This window comes from Heterodontus francisci, chromosome 19 (genome assembly GCF_036365525.1).
Source record: "Heterodontus francisci isolate sHetFra1 chromosome 19, sHetFra1.hap1, whole genome shotgun sequence".
NCBI lineage: Eukaryota > Metazoa > Chordata > Chondrichthyes > Heterodontiformes > Heterodontidae > Heterodontus > Heterodontus francisci.
The window spans coordinates 82,104,045-82,122,339 of NC_090389.1; the positions used below are offsets into that span (position 1 = coordinate 82,104,045).

Consider the following 18,295-nt stretch of genomic DNA (forward strand, 5'->3'; position numbering starts at 1 on the left):
TTTTATTTGATTTCCAGCATCTGCAGTAGTTTGCTTTTATTTTAGCGCTTCTGACATGTCTTCCTTTTTCCTCAACCAAGGATTCCCTCCCTCCCCCCCACTGTGGTTGACAGGGCCTTCAACTATGTCTGACCTATTTCCCACACTTCTGCCCTCACCCCTTCCCCTCCCTCCTAGAATCATGACAGAGTTCCCCTTGTCCTCACTTTCCACCCCACCAGTCTCCCCATCCAAAGGATCATCCTCCGCCATTTCCACCACCTCCAGTGTGATGCCACCACCAAACAAGTCTTCCCTTCCTGTCAGCATTCCAAAGGGATCATTCCCTCCATGATACCCTGGTCCACTCCTCCATCGCCCCCAACACCTCGTCCACTTCCCATGCAATTGCAAGAGGTGTAATACCTGCCCTTTTACCTCTTCTCCCATCATCCAAAGCCTCAAACATTCCTTCCAGGTGAAGCACTTGTACTTCCTTCAATTTAGTATACTGTATTCGCTGCTCACAATGCAGTCTCCTCTACATTGGGAGACTAAACGCAGATTGGATGACCACTTTGCGGAACACCTCCACTCAGTCCGAAAGCATGATCCCGAGCTTCCTGTTGCTGGCCATTTCAACATTCCCCCCTACTCTCATGCCCACATTTCTGTTCTTGGCCTGCTGCAGTGTTCCATTGAGCATCAACGCTAGCTCGAGGAACAGCACCTGATCTTTTGATTTGGCACTCTCCAGACTTGCGGACTCAATCTTGAGTTCAACAATTTCAGAGCATGATTGGCCTTTTTCATATTTTTTTATTTTCTTTATTACTATTATTTTTAAACCATGCGTCTGTTTTGTCAATGGACAATGTTGCTCATTACTCTCTGGCCTAATGCTCTGTTTTTCACCACAAGCTTTAACATTCTCTTTGCCTTTGTCCCATGACAGCTTTGTTATTTTATCTCTCCTACTCTCTGCCCAATCACCCACCTTCCCTTTTGTTCTCTTCCCCACTGCCCCCCACCCGCCAACCCCACTTCACTTGCTTAAAAGCTCATTCTTTTCTTTGCCTTTGCCAGTTCTGAAGAAAGGTCACAGACCTGAAACATTAACTCTGCTTCTCTCTCCACAGATGCTGCCAGTCCTGTTGAGTAGTTCCAGCACTTGGTTTTTATTTCATATATCCAGCATCTGCAGTATTTTGCTTTTAAGATCACACCTCTCGTCTGTCCACACTATTATTCAAAGCCACCAGTTATTGCACCTTTGAAAATTCCGTTCCTGGTGTCTCCCCTAAGCTCCAGGTATACTACCACAACACATTTAGAAAAAAAATCATTCTCTGTTTATGGCCGTCACTATCAAGCCCCAGCATTTATTGCTTACCCCTAGTTGCCCTCGGGAAGGCGTTGATGGGCTGCCTTCTTGAACTGCTAGGTGTGCCTATTCAGAGAGCAATTGTTGTGAATCTGGAATCACGTATAGGGCCAGACCATGTATGGATGGCAGACTTCCTTCCCTAAAAGACATTAGTGAATCAACTAGGTTTTTACAACATTCCAACTGCTTCCATGGTCACTTTTGCTGATACCAGCTTTTCACTTCCAGACCTCTTTGTTAAAACTGAATTCAAATTTTCAATGGGACTTCAACTCACTTTCTCTATTATTAGTCCAGGTCTCTGGATCCTAGTTTGGTAATGTAACTACTGTGTCCTGATTTGATAGGGTTCCTCATAATATTCACATCTTAATTCATTGCACCAATTCCTACTTGCGCTCATTTTCCAAACCTCAAAACCAGAGGACCCCTTAGCTAGCTTAATCTTTTAAGCTTCAGGCTTTCTAAATCCAAGTTTGTGTAAATTGATTCCTACTAGCTGATCATCTGTCCTCTTACCTATTACAACCTTGGTGGAGTTTGGTATTACGGTCATTCACCCAGGTTTAATGAACTACTCATCTCTGTACAGCAGGATTGTGCACTTTGATAACTTTCCCAATTCTGTGCTGTTTATCTCTGAGCCATTGATGGCTGTAGGTCATAGTAACCACCCTCCGCTCACTACTCCAAGCATTTCTTGTTTTAAATTGCCACCTGCACAAAGGAAGCCCAGCTTGACATCTACCCAGAGGTCATGCTGAGGGGTGCAAAGAGGCAGGTATTGGAGAGATTAACCATGAAGGACAATTTGATATGTGGAGGGTTTTCAGCTTCAAAGAAACATCTGAATGAACTGAGCAACGAAAAAACATACAATTACGTAGAAATACATAGATGTAAAGTAACAAGGCCATTTAGCCCAACTAGTCCATTCTGGCGTTTATGCACAATTCCTCCCATTCTTCCTCATCATCCCAACCCTCTAGTCCTTCTCCCTCATTATGTTTATCTAACTTCCTCTTAAATGCATCTATATTATTTGCCTCAACCAGTCGCTGTGGTAGCAAGTTCCACATTCTCACCAAAGAAGTTTCTCTTGAATTCTGTATTTGATTTCTTGGTGACTTTCTTACAGTGATGGCCTCTAGTTTTCCTCTTCCCAAGTGTATGTACTCAATCAAAACCCATCATTTTAAAGACCTCCATTAGTTCATCCCTCAGCCTTTTCAAAGAGAAAAGAGACCCAGCCTGTTCATTTTTATTGCACCTTTAACATAGTAAAGCATCCCAAGGTGTTAGAGGAGCATTATCAAACAAAATTTGATGGGGTTAAGATACAGACCAGGCACAATCGAATTGAATAGAACAGGCTGGAAAGCTGAATGACCTACACCCGTTATAATGAGAACACCCCTTTTGTTTTAAACTATGATGCAAAATGTGTCAGTGTAGTTCTCTCTGCTCTCAACATTATTCGGGTTATATCCAAGCTATATTAATTCACAATCTAAGTCAGCAGTATAATAGCTTTACTGTCCAGGGCAGCTGTGTCAGAGAAGATTTGACTTCACTAAATCCAAGTGCACACCTGGCTCCAGAGAAACAGCACAACTGCACCCCCTGGTGTGTGTTCTTAAATAATTATTATAAAGAGATTGAAGCATTTGTGGGCACTACGGGAATTAAGAAATATGGGGACAGGGCAGAAAGATGGACTCTAGGAGGGTCATCAGTCACAATCTTAATGAATGGCAGAGCAAGTTCGAAGGGCCATTTGGCCTACCCCTCGGATAGTGGCTATGGGATCTTTTACATCCACCTGAGCAGGCAGACGAGGCCTCGGTTTAACATCTCATCCAAAAGGTTGTGATGATGCGTGTGTGAAGTGGGTGTCCAGAACTGTTAGGTAATTCTAAGTATGTAGAAAATCATGAGCATACAGTAATATAAAGGGAAGGCTATTTCTGCCATTTCTTAACAGTTTATATTCAATAAGCTGAGGTGAGCGGAGAGTGACTTCCCTTGACATCAAGGCAGCATATAACCCAGAGTGGCATCAAGCTCTAGCAAAATGGGAATCAGGAGGAAAACGCTCCACTGGCTGGAGTCATACCTAGCATAAAGGAAGATGGTTGTGGTTGTTGGACGCTAAACATTTCAGCCCCAGGGCATCACTGCCATGTTTTAGGCATGATTGTGGGCCCAACCCTCTTCAGCTGACCTTCTCTCCATCATAAGATCAGAAGTGGGGATATTTGCTGATGATTGCAGTGTTCAGTCCCATTCGTAACTTCTCAAATATTGAAGTGTTCCTTCCTCACATGCAGAAAATCTGGATAACATTTAGGCTTGTACTGATAACTGGCAAGTAACATTCACGCCACACAAGTGCCGAGAAATTACCATCTCCAACAAGAGAAAATCTAACCATCTCCCTTTGCCATTCAATGGAATTACCAATCCCCACCATGAACATCCTGGGGTTACCATTGACCAGAAATACAACTAGACGAGCCATATAAAATAATGTGGCTACAAGAAAAGTTCTTGGAATTCCTGGAATTCTGTGGCAAGTAACAACTTCTGACTGCACAAAGCTTGTCCAGCATCTACAAGTCAACAGTCAGGAGTGTGATGGAATACTCTCCACTTGCCTGGATGAGTGCAGTTCCAACACTCAAAAAGCTCAACACCAGCCAGGACAAAGCAGCCCGCTTGATCGGACCCATCCACCACCTGAAACATTTACTCCCTCCACCGACGCACAGTGGCATCAGTGTGCATCATCTACAAGGTGCACTGCAGTAACTCGCCAATGCTCCTTTGACAGCACCTTCTAAATCCACAAACTCTACCACCTAGAAGGACAAGGGCAGGAGATGCATGGGAACAGCGCACCTGCAATTTGCCCTCCAACTCATACACCATCCTAACTTGGAACAATATCACTGTTCCTTCACTGTTATTGGGTCAAACTCCTGGATTCTCCCTAACAGCACCGTGGGTGTACCTACACCACATGAATTGCAGTGATTTAAGGTGGCAGCTCACCCCCACCTTCTCAAGGGCAATTAGTAATGGGCAAAAACTTCTGGTTTTGTCAGCCATGCCCACATCCCATGAACGATTAAAAAAATCTTGCCTGCTGTAACCTTTGTTTTCATCAACTTTTAAGTGGTGATTTATTGCCCTCAGAATCAATACATGTATTTATATAGCACCTTTAACATAATAAAACATCTCAAGGTGCTTCACAGGAGTGTTAACAAACAAAATGTAACATTGAACTCCGTAAGAAGATATTAGGGCAGATGATCAAAAGTTTGGTCAAAGAAGCAGGTTTTAAGGAACATCTTAAATGAGTTGAGAAAGGAAGAAAGCAGGGACTCCAGAGCTTAGGGCCTCGGCAACTAAAGGCACAGCCAGTAATGGAGGTGCAGCAATTAAAATCAGGGATATTTAAGAGGGCAGAATTGGAGGAGTTCGGAAATGGGCAGCAGAATTTTGAATGAGCTCAAGTTTATGGAGGATGGAAGGTGGCCAGGAGAACATTGGAATAGTCAACTCTGGATACAGTTCATAGCTGGCCATTACTGTCATCGGGTGTACCAATCTGATGCTGCATGTGTGTACATCTCTGCAACTGCCATTTTGACCCAGGACCCCATAGTTATTGCTGGATAGGTGTTCCTAGATCTGTAAGCACATTGCAATTTTAACTCTACAGTGTGGTTGACAAGCTTGGCTTCCAGTCAGGTGGGGAGCAGGTCTGGAGGAGGCCACAGGACCAGGTTACCAGGTTTGGCTGGGGGAGGTGGAGGGAGGGGCAAGGCATTGGAATCCAGTAGAGGGACACATTGGAAGCCTAATGGGGTAATTGGTGGGCCACAGTGGGGAGGGAGGGGGGCAGGGGAGGGAATAATGGAAGGGTTGGGGGTTGCCCAATCCCAGTGGTTTGGCCAGGTAGACAAGTTGGATCCACTTACCTCTTGATTCAGCTGACCCTCAGCATGGCTGCTGGGTTAAATTTTGAATGAAGAACACAAATGAGGCCACACAGCATCAAATGCCGATGACCCACTTTGGAATGGGTTGGCTGCCTGCCCGTTCTGCCTCTTTTAATACTGGAAGAGGGCAGGGTGGGGTTGGAATTAAGACTTTTAACACTTTAACACTCCCCCTCCCCCCCCCCCCCCCCCCCCCCCAAACCAACCCCAAACACCTGACCAACCGATTGCGTTTTGGGGTTAAAATTCTCCCCTCATTGTCTTTCAATGACTCAAATGCAATTTCCCACTCACTCCACCAGAGTGCTCTTCTCCGCATGTCTAAATCTGCTCCAGAGGTTGTGCAAAAATATAACTGCAGAAACTCTGTTGCAAACAGCACATGTCTACTCTTGGTAGAATTAACACCTTCAAAGCTGTGCCCACTCTTTTCAATGGACAGTATGTCATCTGAATTGACAGACTGTTCTCTCTCAGTAACTGAACTGGAGCATCAGCCTAGATCATGTACTCAAGTCTCTGGAGTGGTACTCAAACCTTCTGACGGAGAGGTGAGAGTGCTACCACTAAAGCCAAGGCGGACACCAAATCATTGCATCATATAGTAATTTTAAAAAGGAAATACTTGAACGTTCAAAGCAGGAGTATTTCTTTACATCATTACATTTCCACATACAGCTAAGTTTATATTGCTGGAAGCTCCCTCGGTTTCGTTGTACTGTAATGCATATTCTTAGACTTCTGGAATGAACTTCATTAATTTTAAGTTTAAAAAAAAATACAGAACAATATGGATAAAACCCAAGGGATGATCAGACAGAATCAGTTCTGCCAGATGTGAAAATGACAAGAGACTTGTTTAAACCTTCTGGCTTGGTGAGTTACGAAAACCCACAAATCAAAATAAAACTGGACATGCACGAGCATCTGAACGAGGGTAAAGTTGGATGGGATAACCCTTCAACAGCAGAACTACAACCAAAATATTAACCTATCTACACGATTACCTCAGAGCTGCAGATTTCACATGCTGGCCAAGCCTGCTGTGCATTTCTAGAATTATGCTTTTATCTGCTGTTTTTAATTGCATAGAATCTTTCAGCACAAGAGCCCATTCAGCCCATCATTCCTGTGGTGGCTCTTTGAAAGCTATCCAATTAGTCTCACTCCCATGTTAATTCCCCATAGCCCCACACATTTGTCCTATAAGTGCTAGCATTTAAAAAGTAAATTGGATAATTACTACTGAATTTACTCCCAGTACCCTTTCAGGTAATGCATTCTAGATCATAACAGCTCGCTGCATAAAAACACTTCTCCCCTCTGGTTGAATTAAATTCTCTTTCCAATGCCTTCAATTAGTCAAATACCTTTCAGCACAGGATGGCCACAGCTGTGGCAACCAAGTGAAGCAACACACTGCATTTCTAAAGACAACTTGCATTTATATAGCGCCTTTAACTTAGTAAAGCATCCCAAAGCACCCGACAAGAGTGTTATCAGGTAGATTTTGATCCCGAGCCACATGATGCATTAGGACAGGTGACCTAAAGCTTGGTCAAAGTATTAGGTTTTAAGGTGCACCTTGAAAGGGAAAGAGAGGTTGAGAGGCAGAGATTTAGGGAGGGCATTCCAGAGCTAAGAGCCTCAGCAGTTGAAGGCATGGCCACCAATGGTGGAGTGATTAAAATCAGGGATGGGTAAGAGGCCAGAACTGGAGGAGTGCAAAGATGTAAGATTGCAGGGCTGGAGGAGATTATCAAGAGAAGGAGGGACAAGGGCATGGAGGCAACTTTCTCCTGTAAAGGAGGGTGGTTAAAAACAGAAACAAAAAAACATAAAATGGATCAAACCACGACCGCCCTGCACCTCAACCAAAATAAAAAATCCTTAAATTTCTTCCGATTCCTTGAGTTTATCCAGTTGGGCCACATTGACCAGTAAGATCCCAGGCTCAAATCCTGCTTCATACAATTATGGTGGGGGGCGGGGAGACAGGGGGACAGAGAGAGCAAAAGTGGGGAAGTTCCTGCTTGATCCCCCATCTACTGTCTCCTGCTGGAAGTATGACTGTTGAGTGAGGATAGTGTTGGACTTTTTGTGGAATGGACTGCCAAGTCACCATTCAGGTTCACACGTGACCATTTCGGCAAATTGGCCTTCCGGGAGGCACGAGATGTGAAGAAGCCACACCCCCAGCAAGGGGAAAATAGAATTAGTTTTTTTGTTCAAAAGTAATGAAGGTAGGAGGCTATCTTCCCCCTTCCCCACCTCAGCTGGGGAATTTGTGGCATGTAGGGGGCAACCCAAATAAAATAACTAACAAAAGATAGAGAGGCACAAACCAAAACTGATATTTCTACAAAATCCCCATCCAAGTTACATCACATGGAATGTACAGCACAGAAACAGGCCATTCAACCCAACTGGTCTGCTTATGCTCTATATGACCCTCCACACACCCTACTTCATCTAATCCTATCAATGTTATCTTCCCATAGCTTTCTCCATAGTCTACCTTCCCCTTAAATGCATCCATACTATTTGCCTCAATTCAGATGGACAACACTCAAACTTAATTTTTCTTGAACATACAAACAAGCCCATTAGCCCTCCACGTTAGCAGGAAATTGAAGCACACTAGTATTTAAGAAATTCTTCAAATTATTTATTTCAAATAATCCAGCTTAAACTTCAGTGTGTGCAGAGACAGTTCAGTAAAAGCCTCTTGAATCAAGCCAAGCTGGGGGCTGGAGTGGGAACAAAACGTTAAGCAATTGAGCCTCGATAAAACATACAGATGACCAAAACATGGCTGTTCTCTCCAGCTTTGCCACATAAAAAGTGAAAACCTCAAATAAACTTCACTAAATACATCTGTGACTTGTCCATAAATATCAAGTTCTCTATACAAAGTCCACAGTAGAATGGTGTTCATGCATAACTCTCCTCAGTACAAGAACTGTTAAGGAGACAGTCAATTCCATACTATTTGTGCGCGTGTTCTCGCACGTGTGCGTGGATATAAGTGAGTGCATTGAGGCAGCTGAATCGGTGCAAGCCTTATTGGATCAGCAGTTGATTTTCATATACTAAACACAATATCGGGAAGTTAGTTACCAATTAGAGATGAGTTCCCTTGTGTTTGGTCTCATGAGAATGTGTACTTGTATATAATTGTAAAACACACCGATATATAAAAAAAAATTGAGTTCATTAGACAGTTTAAAAATAAAAATTGACAATTACCAAAAATTAAAAAAATTGAGCTTTTGATCTGAACTGGGTATATATTTAACCAAATTATGTTTTAATGTGAATTGAATATATTGAAAATAAATTTGGGAACAAATGCATGGTTTTTAAAAACCAAATAATCCAATCAGCCCAACACAGCACACTGAAGAGCAGGGCTCCTAACATACCTCTTTAATAACTCATTTTACACAGTCATCATTCGGAAAAAATAAACACACCTGCCATTGCTTCAAATATATTTATGAACAAGGGCTGTTTCAAATATCCAAGAGACCCAAATGGAGGCAAAAGTTTTAAATTAAATTGTATGCGCCTTTGAAAAAAAAACAGGCAGATATTGTTAGGACCCAACTGGGAAAGCCTCTTACCTCCTCCACACCCCACCCTTCCTTCAGGTCATCAGAGAACATCAGTGTCAGTGAACAAGATGTCCTTCCCCAGGCCTGAACCACTTAATGTCCCCAACCAAAAGGAGAGCATGTAGAGTGGGGGTAAGAGCCAGAGCAAGAAGTTATTAGGGATTCAAAAATATGCCTCATATCCGAAAATCATTGAATACTGTTGGAAATCGACAAATGACCGTACACAATAAAAATCAGATACATGCGGTCATTTGGCCCATCGTGCCTGTGCTAGCACTTTAGTAGAGCTATCCGATTAGTCTCACTTCACTGCTCTTTCCCGACAGCCCTGCAATTTTCTCCCCTTCAAGTAATTATCCTTGAAAATACTCAAATTAGTCCTGTCAGTTAATGCATTTTAAGACAACGGATTCCCAAAATGCTGTCATCTATAGCTCAGCCAATGACTATAGTTGGTTTCTTCGAAAATATTTTTTTTCCGAAAATGCTGGTTTCCACAAGTCAAAAAAGGTTTTCTCTTCTACAAAGATAGTACAGAAATACAACCTCCACCACCAAAAAATAAATAAATCACATTCTGAAGAAACCAAACAAATCTATAGAAACAAAGCAAACAAGATTCCTGGGTTCAAATATTGTCCAATTTGGGTGAGTAAAATCTGAAATATTTTTGCACAATACTGATCATGGTCCCCAAAGGGGAAAATACTCAACAGGAAAAGAATTATACATGTTCCAGTTGAAAGTGTATCAATATCACATCTAAACCTCTATAAAACCCGGAAAACATGGGGAAAAGGCCATTAAGACCTCTTCAAATATCGCTAAAGAGTAAAACAGCATTATTTTAAATGTGAACACTAAGTGAAGGGGGCAGCAGGTAAGGATTTCGTGGTACAACACATCAATATTGCATACCGGCAAGTATTGCTACTAAAAATTATACAGACCCATGAACAAAAAGCACTGAAAGCCATGCCTGAGATAAATGCAGTTGTACAGATCTGCATAGATTAACACCAAGTGTGAGAGGCAACATTGCAATGAGGGGTCAACTCTGGTTATGAAAATAAAAAGTGAACCATACTCACCATCACTTTCAGGAATTACTCTGTCACACTGGATTTCAAAGCAACACTTTCACATTTAAAAAAGCATAGTTCTTGAAAATTGCAATGTGTATTTTCATCATCTCCTTTTCTCCCCTCCCCCACCCCACTCTCAAAGAAACAAAACAGCAAGAAATGTAACAGTTGTAGTCAGTCACATATTTTGCAACTTAAACTGAAATCACAAAAGTCTTTGCTCTCCGGGGTGTGAAGAGACAAGAGAGACTTACATTTCTATAGCACCTTTGACAACTTCAGCACATTCTAAAGCACTCTACTTTTGAAGTGTAGTCACTGTTGTAATGTAGGAAACATGGCAACAAATTTCACACTGCAAGCTCCACAAACAGCAATGTGATAATAGCCAGATGATGTTTTGAAGTTGATTGTTAATATTCAAGTTGATTGAGGGATAAATATTGGCCAGGACACTGGGGATTGATTCTCCTGATCATTTTCAAAGTCAAGCCATGGGATCTTTTATGTCTGAGAGCGCAGATGAGGCCTTGGTGTAACATCTCATCTGAACGGCAGTACACTCCCTCAATACTGCACTAGAAGCGTCAGACTAGATGTCATATTCAAGTCTCTGGAGTGTAACTTCAACCCACAACCTTCTGAATCAGGAAACTGAACCATGGCTGGGGCGCACACACACACACACACACACACACACACACACACACACACACACACAGGGGGCTGATGTGTGCTGGGGAGCCAAGAGGAGAAAAAAGAAACAGTCCTACATCTGAAGTAAACGGTAGCCTGTGGGGTACATTGACTAAATTGTGTCTATATCTTCTCAGTTCTCGACTCTTTGTCTTCCAACCCAAAATAATGCTGCTTTCTCAAATGTTGCTCTATTTTCATACAAAAGGCGCTTTAAAATTTAGGATAATTCTCAAACTGTTAACAGAAACTTAAAGGCAAATGCATCAAGTTTTGTACCTGCATAAAATAAAATGTACAATCATATTTCAAACCACGCAAGATACATCAGAATTCATAGCGACAGGTAAACACACTAAATGTTTTGTACTGTATTTAAAAGGTAATTATGGCTGGTGATAAAATGAACCTGACATATTTACCAGTGAAACCAGAAATAACGCAATCTGCACCAGAACAGATCAGCCATAATCTTATTGAATGGCGGTGCAGGCTCGAGGGACTAAATGGCCTACTCGTGCTCCTATTCCTTGTTGTTTGCTCTAATGCACCGCACCATTGCTGACATTTATAAGCAGTTAGGTCAGTGGCTAATTTTTTATTAATTTGTCTTGCAAGGTAGAAACTCAGAACAACCTTTTAAACCTTCTCCAGCCCTACAAGATCTCTGCACTGTTCCAATTCTGCCCTTTTGCGCATCTCCGATTTTCCTCACTCCGCCTTTGGAGGCCATGTCTTCAGCTGCGTAGGCCCTAAACTCTGGAATTTCCTTCCTAAAACTTTACCTCTCTCCTCCTTTAAGATACTCCTCAAAACTTATCTCTTTGGCCAATGTTTTGGTCACCAATCCTAATATCTCCTTACATAGCTCAGTGTCAACTTTTGTTTGATGTTCTTGTAAGCGCCTTGGGACATTTTATGATGTTAAAGGCGCATGTAAATACAAGTTGTTGAATAAGCTCAGATCTCCTACAGAAGCCGATTGTCCATATATCCTCTCCTCTCCGTTAATGAAGAATGTGTTGGGACTTAAGGTAGGAAAACTAGAGTCACATTGCAACCTTATTACAGTTAGTGATCGACATAAATAATTTTGGATATTTATGACTTAATTTGCCAAACCAAATCCTTAAAACTTTTATTGAGTGCCACGGTACCAGGGTAGACCAAGTGACTGGTGTGACATTTTTATATTCCTCCATTAGTTCAAGAAGGCAGCTCACCACTATCTTCTCAAGGGCAATCAGGGATGAGCAATAAATGCTGACCTTGCCAGCATTGCTCACATTCCATGAATGAATTTTAAAAAAAAGCAGAATTTGCTGCCCACTCACCACAGTTTGCTTTAAGTCTCAGCGGCAGTGATAATGCTAGTTCCCAACTCATTTTAGTGGCAACTTATCAATTGACATAGCCACGAAATTGCTCTACTTTCATGAACATCACTTTCCTTTACAAATACTACAGCTAACAGGGAAATGGAGACGGGGGGGGGGGGGGGGGTTTGGGGGCACATCCGGGGTTAGGGGATAGATTTCAACGTCATGGGATTTATGTAGCCAGTACTTTTGAAGAGCATTTAGGAACATGCCTCAGTACATTATACCTGCAAGATTTACAAGGGAATATGAGAGATGCACTGTAATCTACAGGAAAGAGATATTTCATGGTAAGTTGGAGTTTATCATTTAGGACCGGACACCGGAGAACAAACAAAAAGGAGACAAGCAGCCTTCACATGAGCTGCTTCATCACTCTAACGTCAGCAAAACATAAATGCAAGATGTGCGTCAAGTTGTCCACTTGAACGATGAAAAACAACCAATCACACAGTTATACAATAAAAGCAAAATACTGCAGATACTGGAAATCTGAAATAAAAACAAAGTGCGGGAAATACTGTGGAGAGAGAAAGAGAGTTAATCTACTGTCCTGCGCAGTACAAAGGGTTAACCACATTTTCATGCATTAGGTTAACCCACGAATAAGCCCCTGAAGCAGCTCCAATCCTGATCCGCATTATATTCCCTTCTGCAATGACTAGTGTTGGATTATCAGAAACTCACTAATCTTGTTTTTGTCCAAAATGCCACCAGAGGCTGTATGTGCTCTATTACACACATACTGGTGCATGGTTGTGCAAGAGGAGAAATTTGTGACGATCCTAGAGTATTGCACCTGAAGGAGCATTAGCTCACGTCATCACCTCTGCCCGATAGTGCACTGGTGCCAATATGCTAAATCAGCTTAATGACAAGTCAATTCAAATTCTTCAAAAAAAATCTCATCATCAAAAGCTGCTTTTATATTGGTCTGGTTTTAGTTTGGATTTCAAGGAGACTGACATTCATGAGCACGTTTCTAGTATTGACATTTGAATCTAGTGATCCCCCCCCCCCCCCCCCCCCCCCCAACCCAGGCAAATCATAGACCCCATTTTCCATGGCTCCATTATTCTGCCACAGGATAAGGAAGCCAGATTTAGCAGTTCGGATGCCAGTATCCTGGACTCTAAATGGAAGCAAGGCCAATACAAAATTAGAGGAGATTGCCATGACCAATAAACATGAAAAAATTTGTGATTGACAGACTTGAATTCTCTAGTGGCAGTTATTATTTTTGTTAAGGGTTGGGTTTTTGTTCCAATAAAGAGGGCAGCACAGTGGCGAGCACCGCAACCTCACAGCTCCAGCGACCCGGGTTCAGTTCTGGGTACTGCCTGTGTGGAGTTTGCAAGTTCTCCCTGTGACCACGTGGGTTTCCTCTGGGTGCTCCTCCCACATGCCAAAGACTTGCGGGTTGATAGCTAAATTGGCCATTGTTAAAAAATAAATTGCCCTTAAGTGTAGGCAGGTGGAGATGAGAGAGGGAAAATGGGATTAATGTAGGATTAGTATAAATGGGTGGTGTTGGCGTGGACTCGGTGGGCCAAAGGGCCTGTTTCGGTGCTGTATAGTCCCTTTAAATCTTCAGCATGCCCATTTACCTGGTGGTCATTAACAGTCCATTCGTAGAGGCAGGAAGCAGTACACACCCCCAAACACTACAAACAGCAATGTATGACAGAATGTAGAGGGGGCATCAAGGTTTTATAAGAACACTGTGCCTCTCACTTTTCAATTTATGGGCTAGTCTTCCTCCTGATGAATGACTGCAAAAAGGCAAAATTAGGATTGATATCAAAAGGCAGGAATGGGATATATACTTATAAAAAAGGAGGATTTGCAAGGCTACAGGGAAAGAGGAGTGAGACTAGCTCTTTCAATGGTTGAGAACAGGCAGGGTGAGCTGAATGGCCTCTTTCTGTATTGTACAATTCTAAGATTACAGATGACAGATCAGCAACTGTGATCATAAAAAAACACTCAAAATTGCAAAGTAGGTCAGATCTTGCTCCTTGCAGCCAAAGTGCCTCACCTTTTCATGCGATTTGATGGCCCTGGAATAATCTCCTGCAGCAGCTCCAACACTGATCCGCAATATATTCCCTTTTGCTCGGTTACAGTGCTGGATTATTAGAAACTCACTAATCTGTCTTTATTAAAAATGCCAGAGGTTGTATGTATTCCAAGGCACACATAAAATTCAACATTTCTGATTAACAAGCCTGGCCATAAAAAGCAATGATGACGAATAGCTGCTACTTGGTGCAACATTACTAAATCATCACCTGAGAGGGCAACATTGCAGGTCCATTGTTGACCACTTAGGCCAGAAATAGTTACAGGATGGTCTGAGGTACAGAAACTCTACACTCTACTATCCTATCTAAAGATCAGAGAGTGGTGAATTTGAATAGTATGTTCTCCCAGTCGTTTGCCGTGACCTTGATGGAAGAGCAATGGGGGGAGGGTGGTGGTTTAGGAGGATGAAACACAATTTACACTGTTTCTCAGGCTCTTCCGGAGTTATGGCAGGAGAACTTGCCCTGCCTTCCCCACCCCCCAGAAATTCATTCCCAGGACTCTCAAGTTATTTGGGAGGATAGGGGTGGAAAGCAGCAACAGGACAATGAGGTAAACATGCGCTCGACTCTCAAACACATCTCTTGGAAGATCAACAAGAATGGTACTTAAAGGTTATCTATAAAGATTTTCTAAAAAGGAGGTGCTGTTTTGCTCGGGGAGGAGACAGAACAAAGTAAAGACAAGGTGAGCATTAGATAAAATAGTCACTATTTAGTGACTGTGAATGAGCTGCCTGAAGGGGTGCTGGAAGCAGATTCTTTACTAACTTTCAAAAGGAAGTTGGATAAATAATTGAAGTGAAAACATTTACAGGGCTTTGGAGAAAGAGTGGGGAGCGAAAGGAGTGGAACTAATTGGATAGCTCTATCAAAGAGTCAGCATAGGCACAATGAGTGAACAGACTCCTTCTATAATGTATCACTCTATGATTCTATATTTGATTACATGCTGGGCCAACACTCAGCTACAGGTCAGCATTACAGCTTGGGCCACTGTTATGTGTGCATCAGTAAAAGTATGAAACAGTGGAAGGATAACGTTTATTTGAACGTATTTCGAACATTAGTAACTTCAATTTGGAGAAATCAAATGGGCAACTGGAATTAAAAAATATATATACTGCGTTACGTCCCAGTTAATGGGCAGTACATAAGACAAAAACATTTAGTAGCCAATGGATTAAATCTAAATGCTTGGTTTTGGAAGGCAAGGTCACAGAGGTCATTTACAAATACTGTTAAGTCCCACCGAGTAGCTATCATTCAAAAGTCGATAAACTTTCAGTGGGCTTGTCAACCTTCCAGGATTGTCATGGCGTCTCTAGGACTTAAAGAGTAATCTCCAGGATATTGCCTTGAGCAAACCAGAGAGAAAAATCATTGGAGCCTTAAAAAATGAAGGCCTTTTTTATTGCAACTTCTTGAAAAACATTAGTTATAATAAAGAATGGAAAAAAGACGGCTTGACAGTCAAGAATCATCCCATCAGGTAATGAACAGTCTGTTCACTTTCTAGTGGTGGGAAAGCAGTAAATGTCTGAGGCGATTAATGGTGGAAGTGTGGAGCGCAGCAGTCGGAGGCATGAGGTCACGTGATGAAACCTTCAGGAAATGCTCCAACCAAAGCTGGCAACCGTAACTTTCAGTCACAACCTTTCCTACCCTACAGCAAGCTTTCAGTGAAATACTTCCCCAACTCCAACGCATAACCTGAAATCAAAATGAAAACAGGAAGCAAAGGGGTTAAAGCTTTAATTTACATGGCTACTAGACTTATTCAATGTAAGCTGAATCACTTGGATAACATCAGGGATAAGTGGACAGCAGCTACAAGGTAATAATTCAATCAAGTGGTTTCAATAACACTGCAAACCTTGAGCATGCACATTAACAAGCTCAAGATTGAATTATCGAAATCTACCAGCTAGTTATGCTGTAGGATAGAAAAGACTTGTTTATATTGCTTTCATAAAGAACAAAATTGGGGTTCCTTGCCATTGGGGAAAATGTGCACAGGGAGAGCAAAACCACAGGTCCGATCCTTAGGCTACTGCGCTTTCAATCTCTACCTTGTTAGAGGAAGAAAGTTATATTCCGAGGGATAGTCATCAACACCATGTAGCAGCTGATCCAATCTGCTGTGACAATGGTGCTCATCTCGCTGGTTATAGTGATCGTCTCGCTGGTTATGGTGATATATGCCAGTTCGGCAGGCAGTTGGAGTTTCCAAACCACTGGTACCGGGAGCTAGCTGACTCCTCAGGGAGTGGGGCCAGAGGGCGAGAGGAGGAACACAAATCAAAATCAAAAAACCGAGAGCAAATTCAGCCCTAGCTCAACTCAGATCCAGAGCATGCCCCTCAAGGTGGCAGGAAAGGGAGTCTGGCAAGGTTTCAGACAATGGCAAGCAAGTGGAATTAAATAACTTTTATATCAGTAAATGAACGATACAGTGGTTCTATTGCTGCAGAAAGCACAAGTAGTTGAAAACATTACAGAAGTTACATAACCTGTCAGCTGCAAAGTCTGGGGAAAAAATGGTTTACATGATAAAATACCCCCAAAAAAGTTTTCACTCTTACCATTGCAGAACAGAGTGCTGAGCGCACTCGAGGTAGCATGACAAATTGGAAATGTATAAAAACATATTTAATATATATCCTAATACACAACCGGGACCCCATCTCACCAATAGCAAGTACATCAACTAAATCATTACAAGAAGGGGGTGGGGGGCAATAGGTCAAATCACTATTTTTCTTCTAAAAAAAAAAGTATATACTGTCTTAAAAATTGTTTTTGCAAATCAGATACTGAGGTCACAACAAACTGCTGAGGGTAATTGGGAGGGGTACATGCGAGTTAGGTACTTCATGAACCTTACAAATGTTCATGAACCTCACGGCCTCAATGCAGTGCAAGCCAGCTGTTGTTCTATTCATAGTACAGAGGTAGTAACAGCATGTACTTGTTTAACTATTGCTTTCCCCTCCCTCCTGTGACCAGAAACGTTGGAGACTTTTTCTGAGTTCGCCACCTAGACCAGAAATGTGGGAGATTATTTTTGTGTGTTCTCCAGAAGGCATTAGGAAGCATCCTACAATATACAGCACCTCATACAGACAGATCACCTCCTTCAAACACTAACGCCCCCACTTTAATCAGACTGAAAAAAACTGATCCCAGCCAATGCCAGCAACTAACGCACGTTAACACAAAATACCAGAAAACCACATCATTCCCAAATGCCTTTTTAAGCAGTCTGCGTTTCCCAGCATCGCCTAAGCAGCGTGTCTTGGTGCCAGTATGCACTATAATTAGGTTGTGCCACGAATGCCCCAAATAGTTTTGTTCCAGTGAAAACATACATAAAAGTCTGTAGGAAGTTGAGGCTTCTGCAATCCTTCCAGTCTCCATGGAAGTATTTTTAAAAGCCCAGACTTCTCAAAAGGTTTAAAGAATCTCCTTTTTCAATGCTAGCACGTATTCTTTTTCCTTTAAAAAAAGAAATACATCCTTTTTTCTAAAAAACAAGTCTAACACTATCACAGCTCATGAATGGAACCACCCATGAGCATTGCTGACTATTCCAGCAAAAAAAAGTAAACCAAAGGAACAGCAGATGAAATAAAGAAACAAGGAACTAAAAACAATATTTTGTCTTCTTCCCCAGCCAACGCCTTTTTCAATGTGCCACTACATCCACAGGGCTCCTTTAGTCTGATGTGTCATGAAAATCCTTAAGCAGTGTTCTACGCCTCTGTTCTGCTATATGCATTTGATTCTCTAGATCCTGAAATGCAAAGCAGAAGAAAAATGGTCAAAGTACAGCCAAACTCCTCCACCAGATGCACAAGAATGGACCTTTTGTTCCCTAGTTTCTGTTGTTTAAGTGGAAATTAGAACAATGACCTTAGAATTATATGCCATCCTTAGCATCTTCGAGATGTTCGTAAGCATTGCTTCTGAAATGTAGTCAGCTCTATAAGCAGAGACATAAGTCACCTGGCACACAGCAAGGTCCCACAATTAGCAAAAGAGGTTAAGCAACC

The 18,295-nt window shown here is 42.1% G+C and overlaps 1 protein-coding gene across 3 annotated transcripts in view; it reads right to left on the reverse strand.

Annotated features, from left to right (window-relative positions):
- Positions 1 to 16,655: 16,655 nt before the first annotated feature.
- arih2 (ariadne homolog 2 (Drosophila)) overlaps positions 16,656 to 18,295 on the reverse strand; it is a 125,589-nt gene continuing 123,949 nt past the window's right edge. For all 3 annotated transcript variants that reach the window (XM_068052114.1, XM_068052112.1, XM_068052113.1), the window contains one exon: positions 16,656 to 18,036. In XM_068052114.1, the coding sequence (XP_067908215.1) occupies positions 17,959 to 18,036 (78 nt within the window). In that variant the 3' untranslated portion in view covers positions 16,656 to 17,958. The remainder of the gene's footprint in view (positions 18,037 to 18,295) is intronic.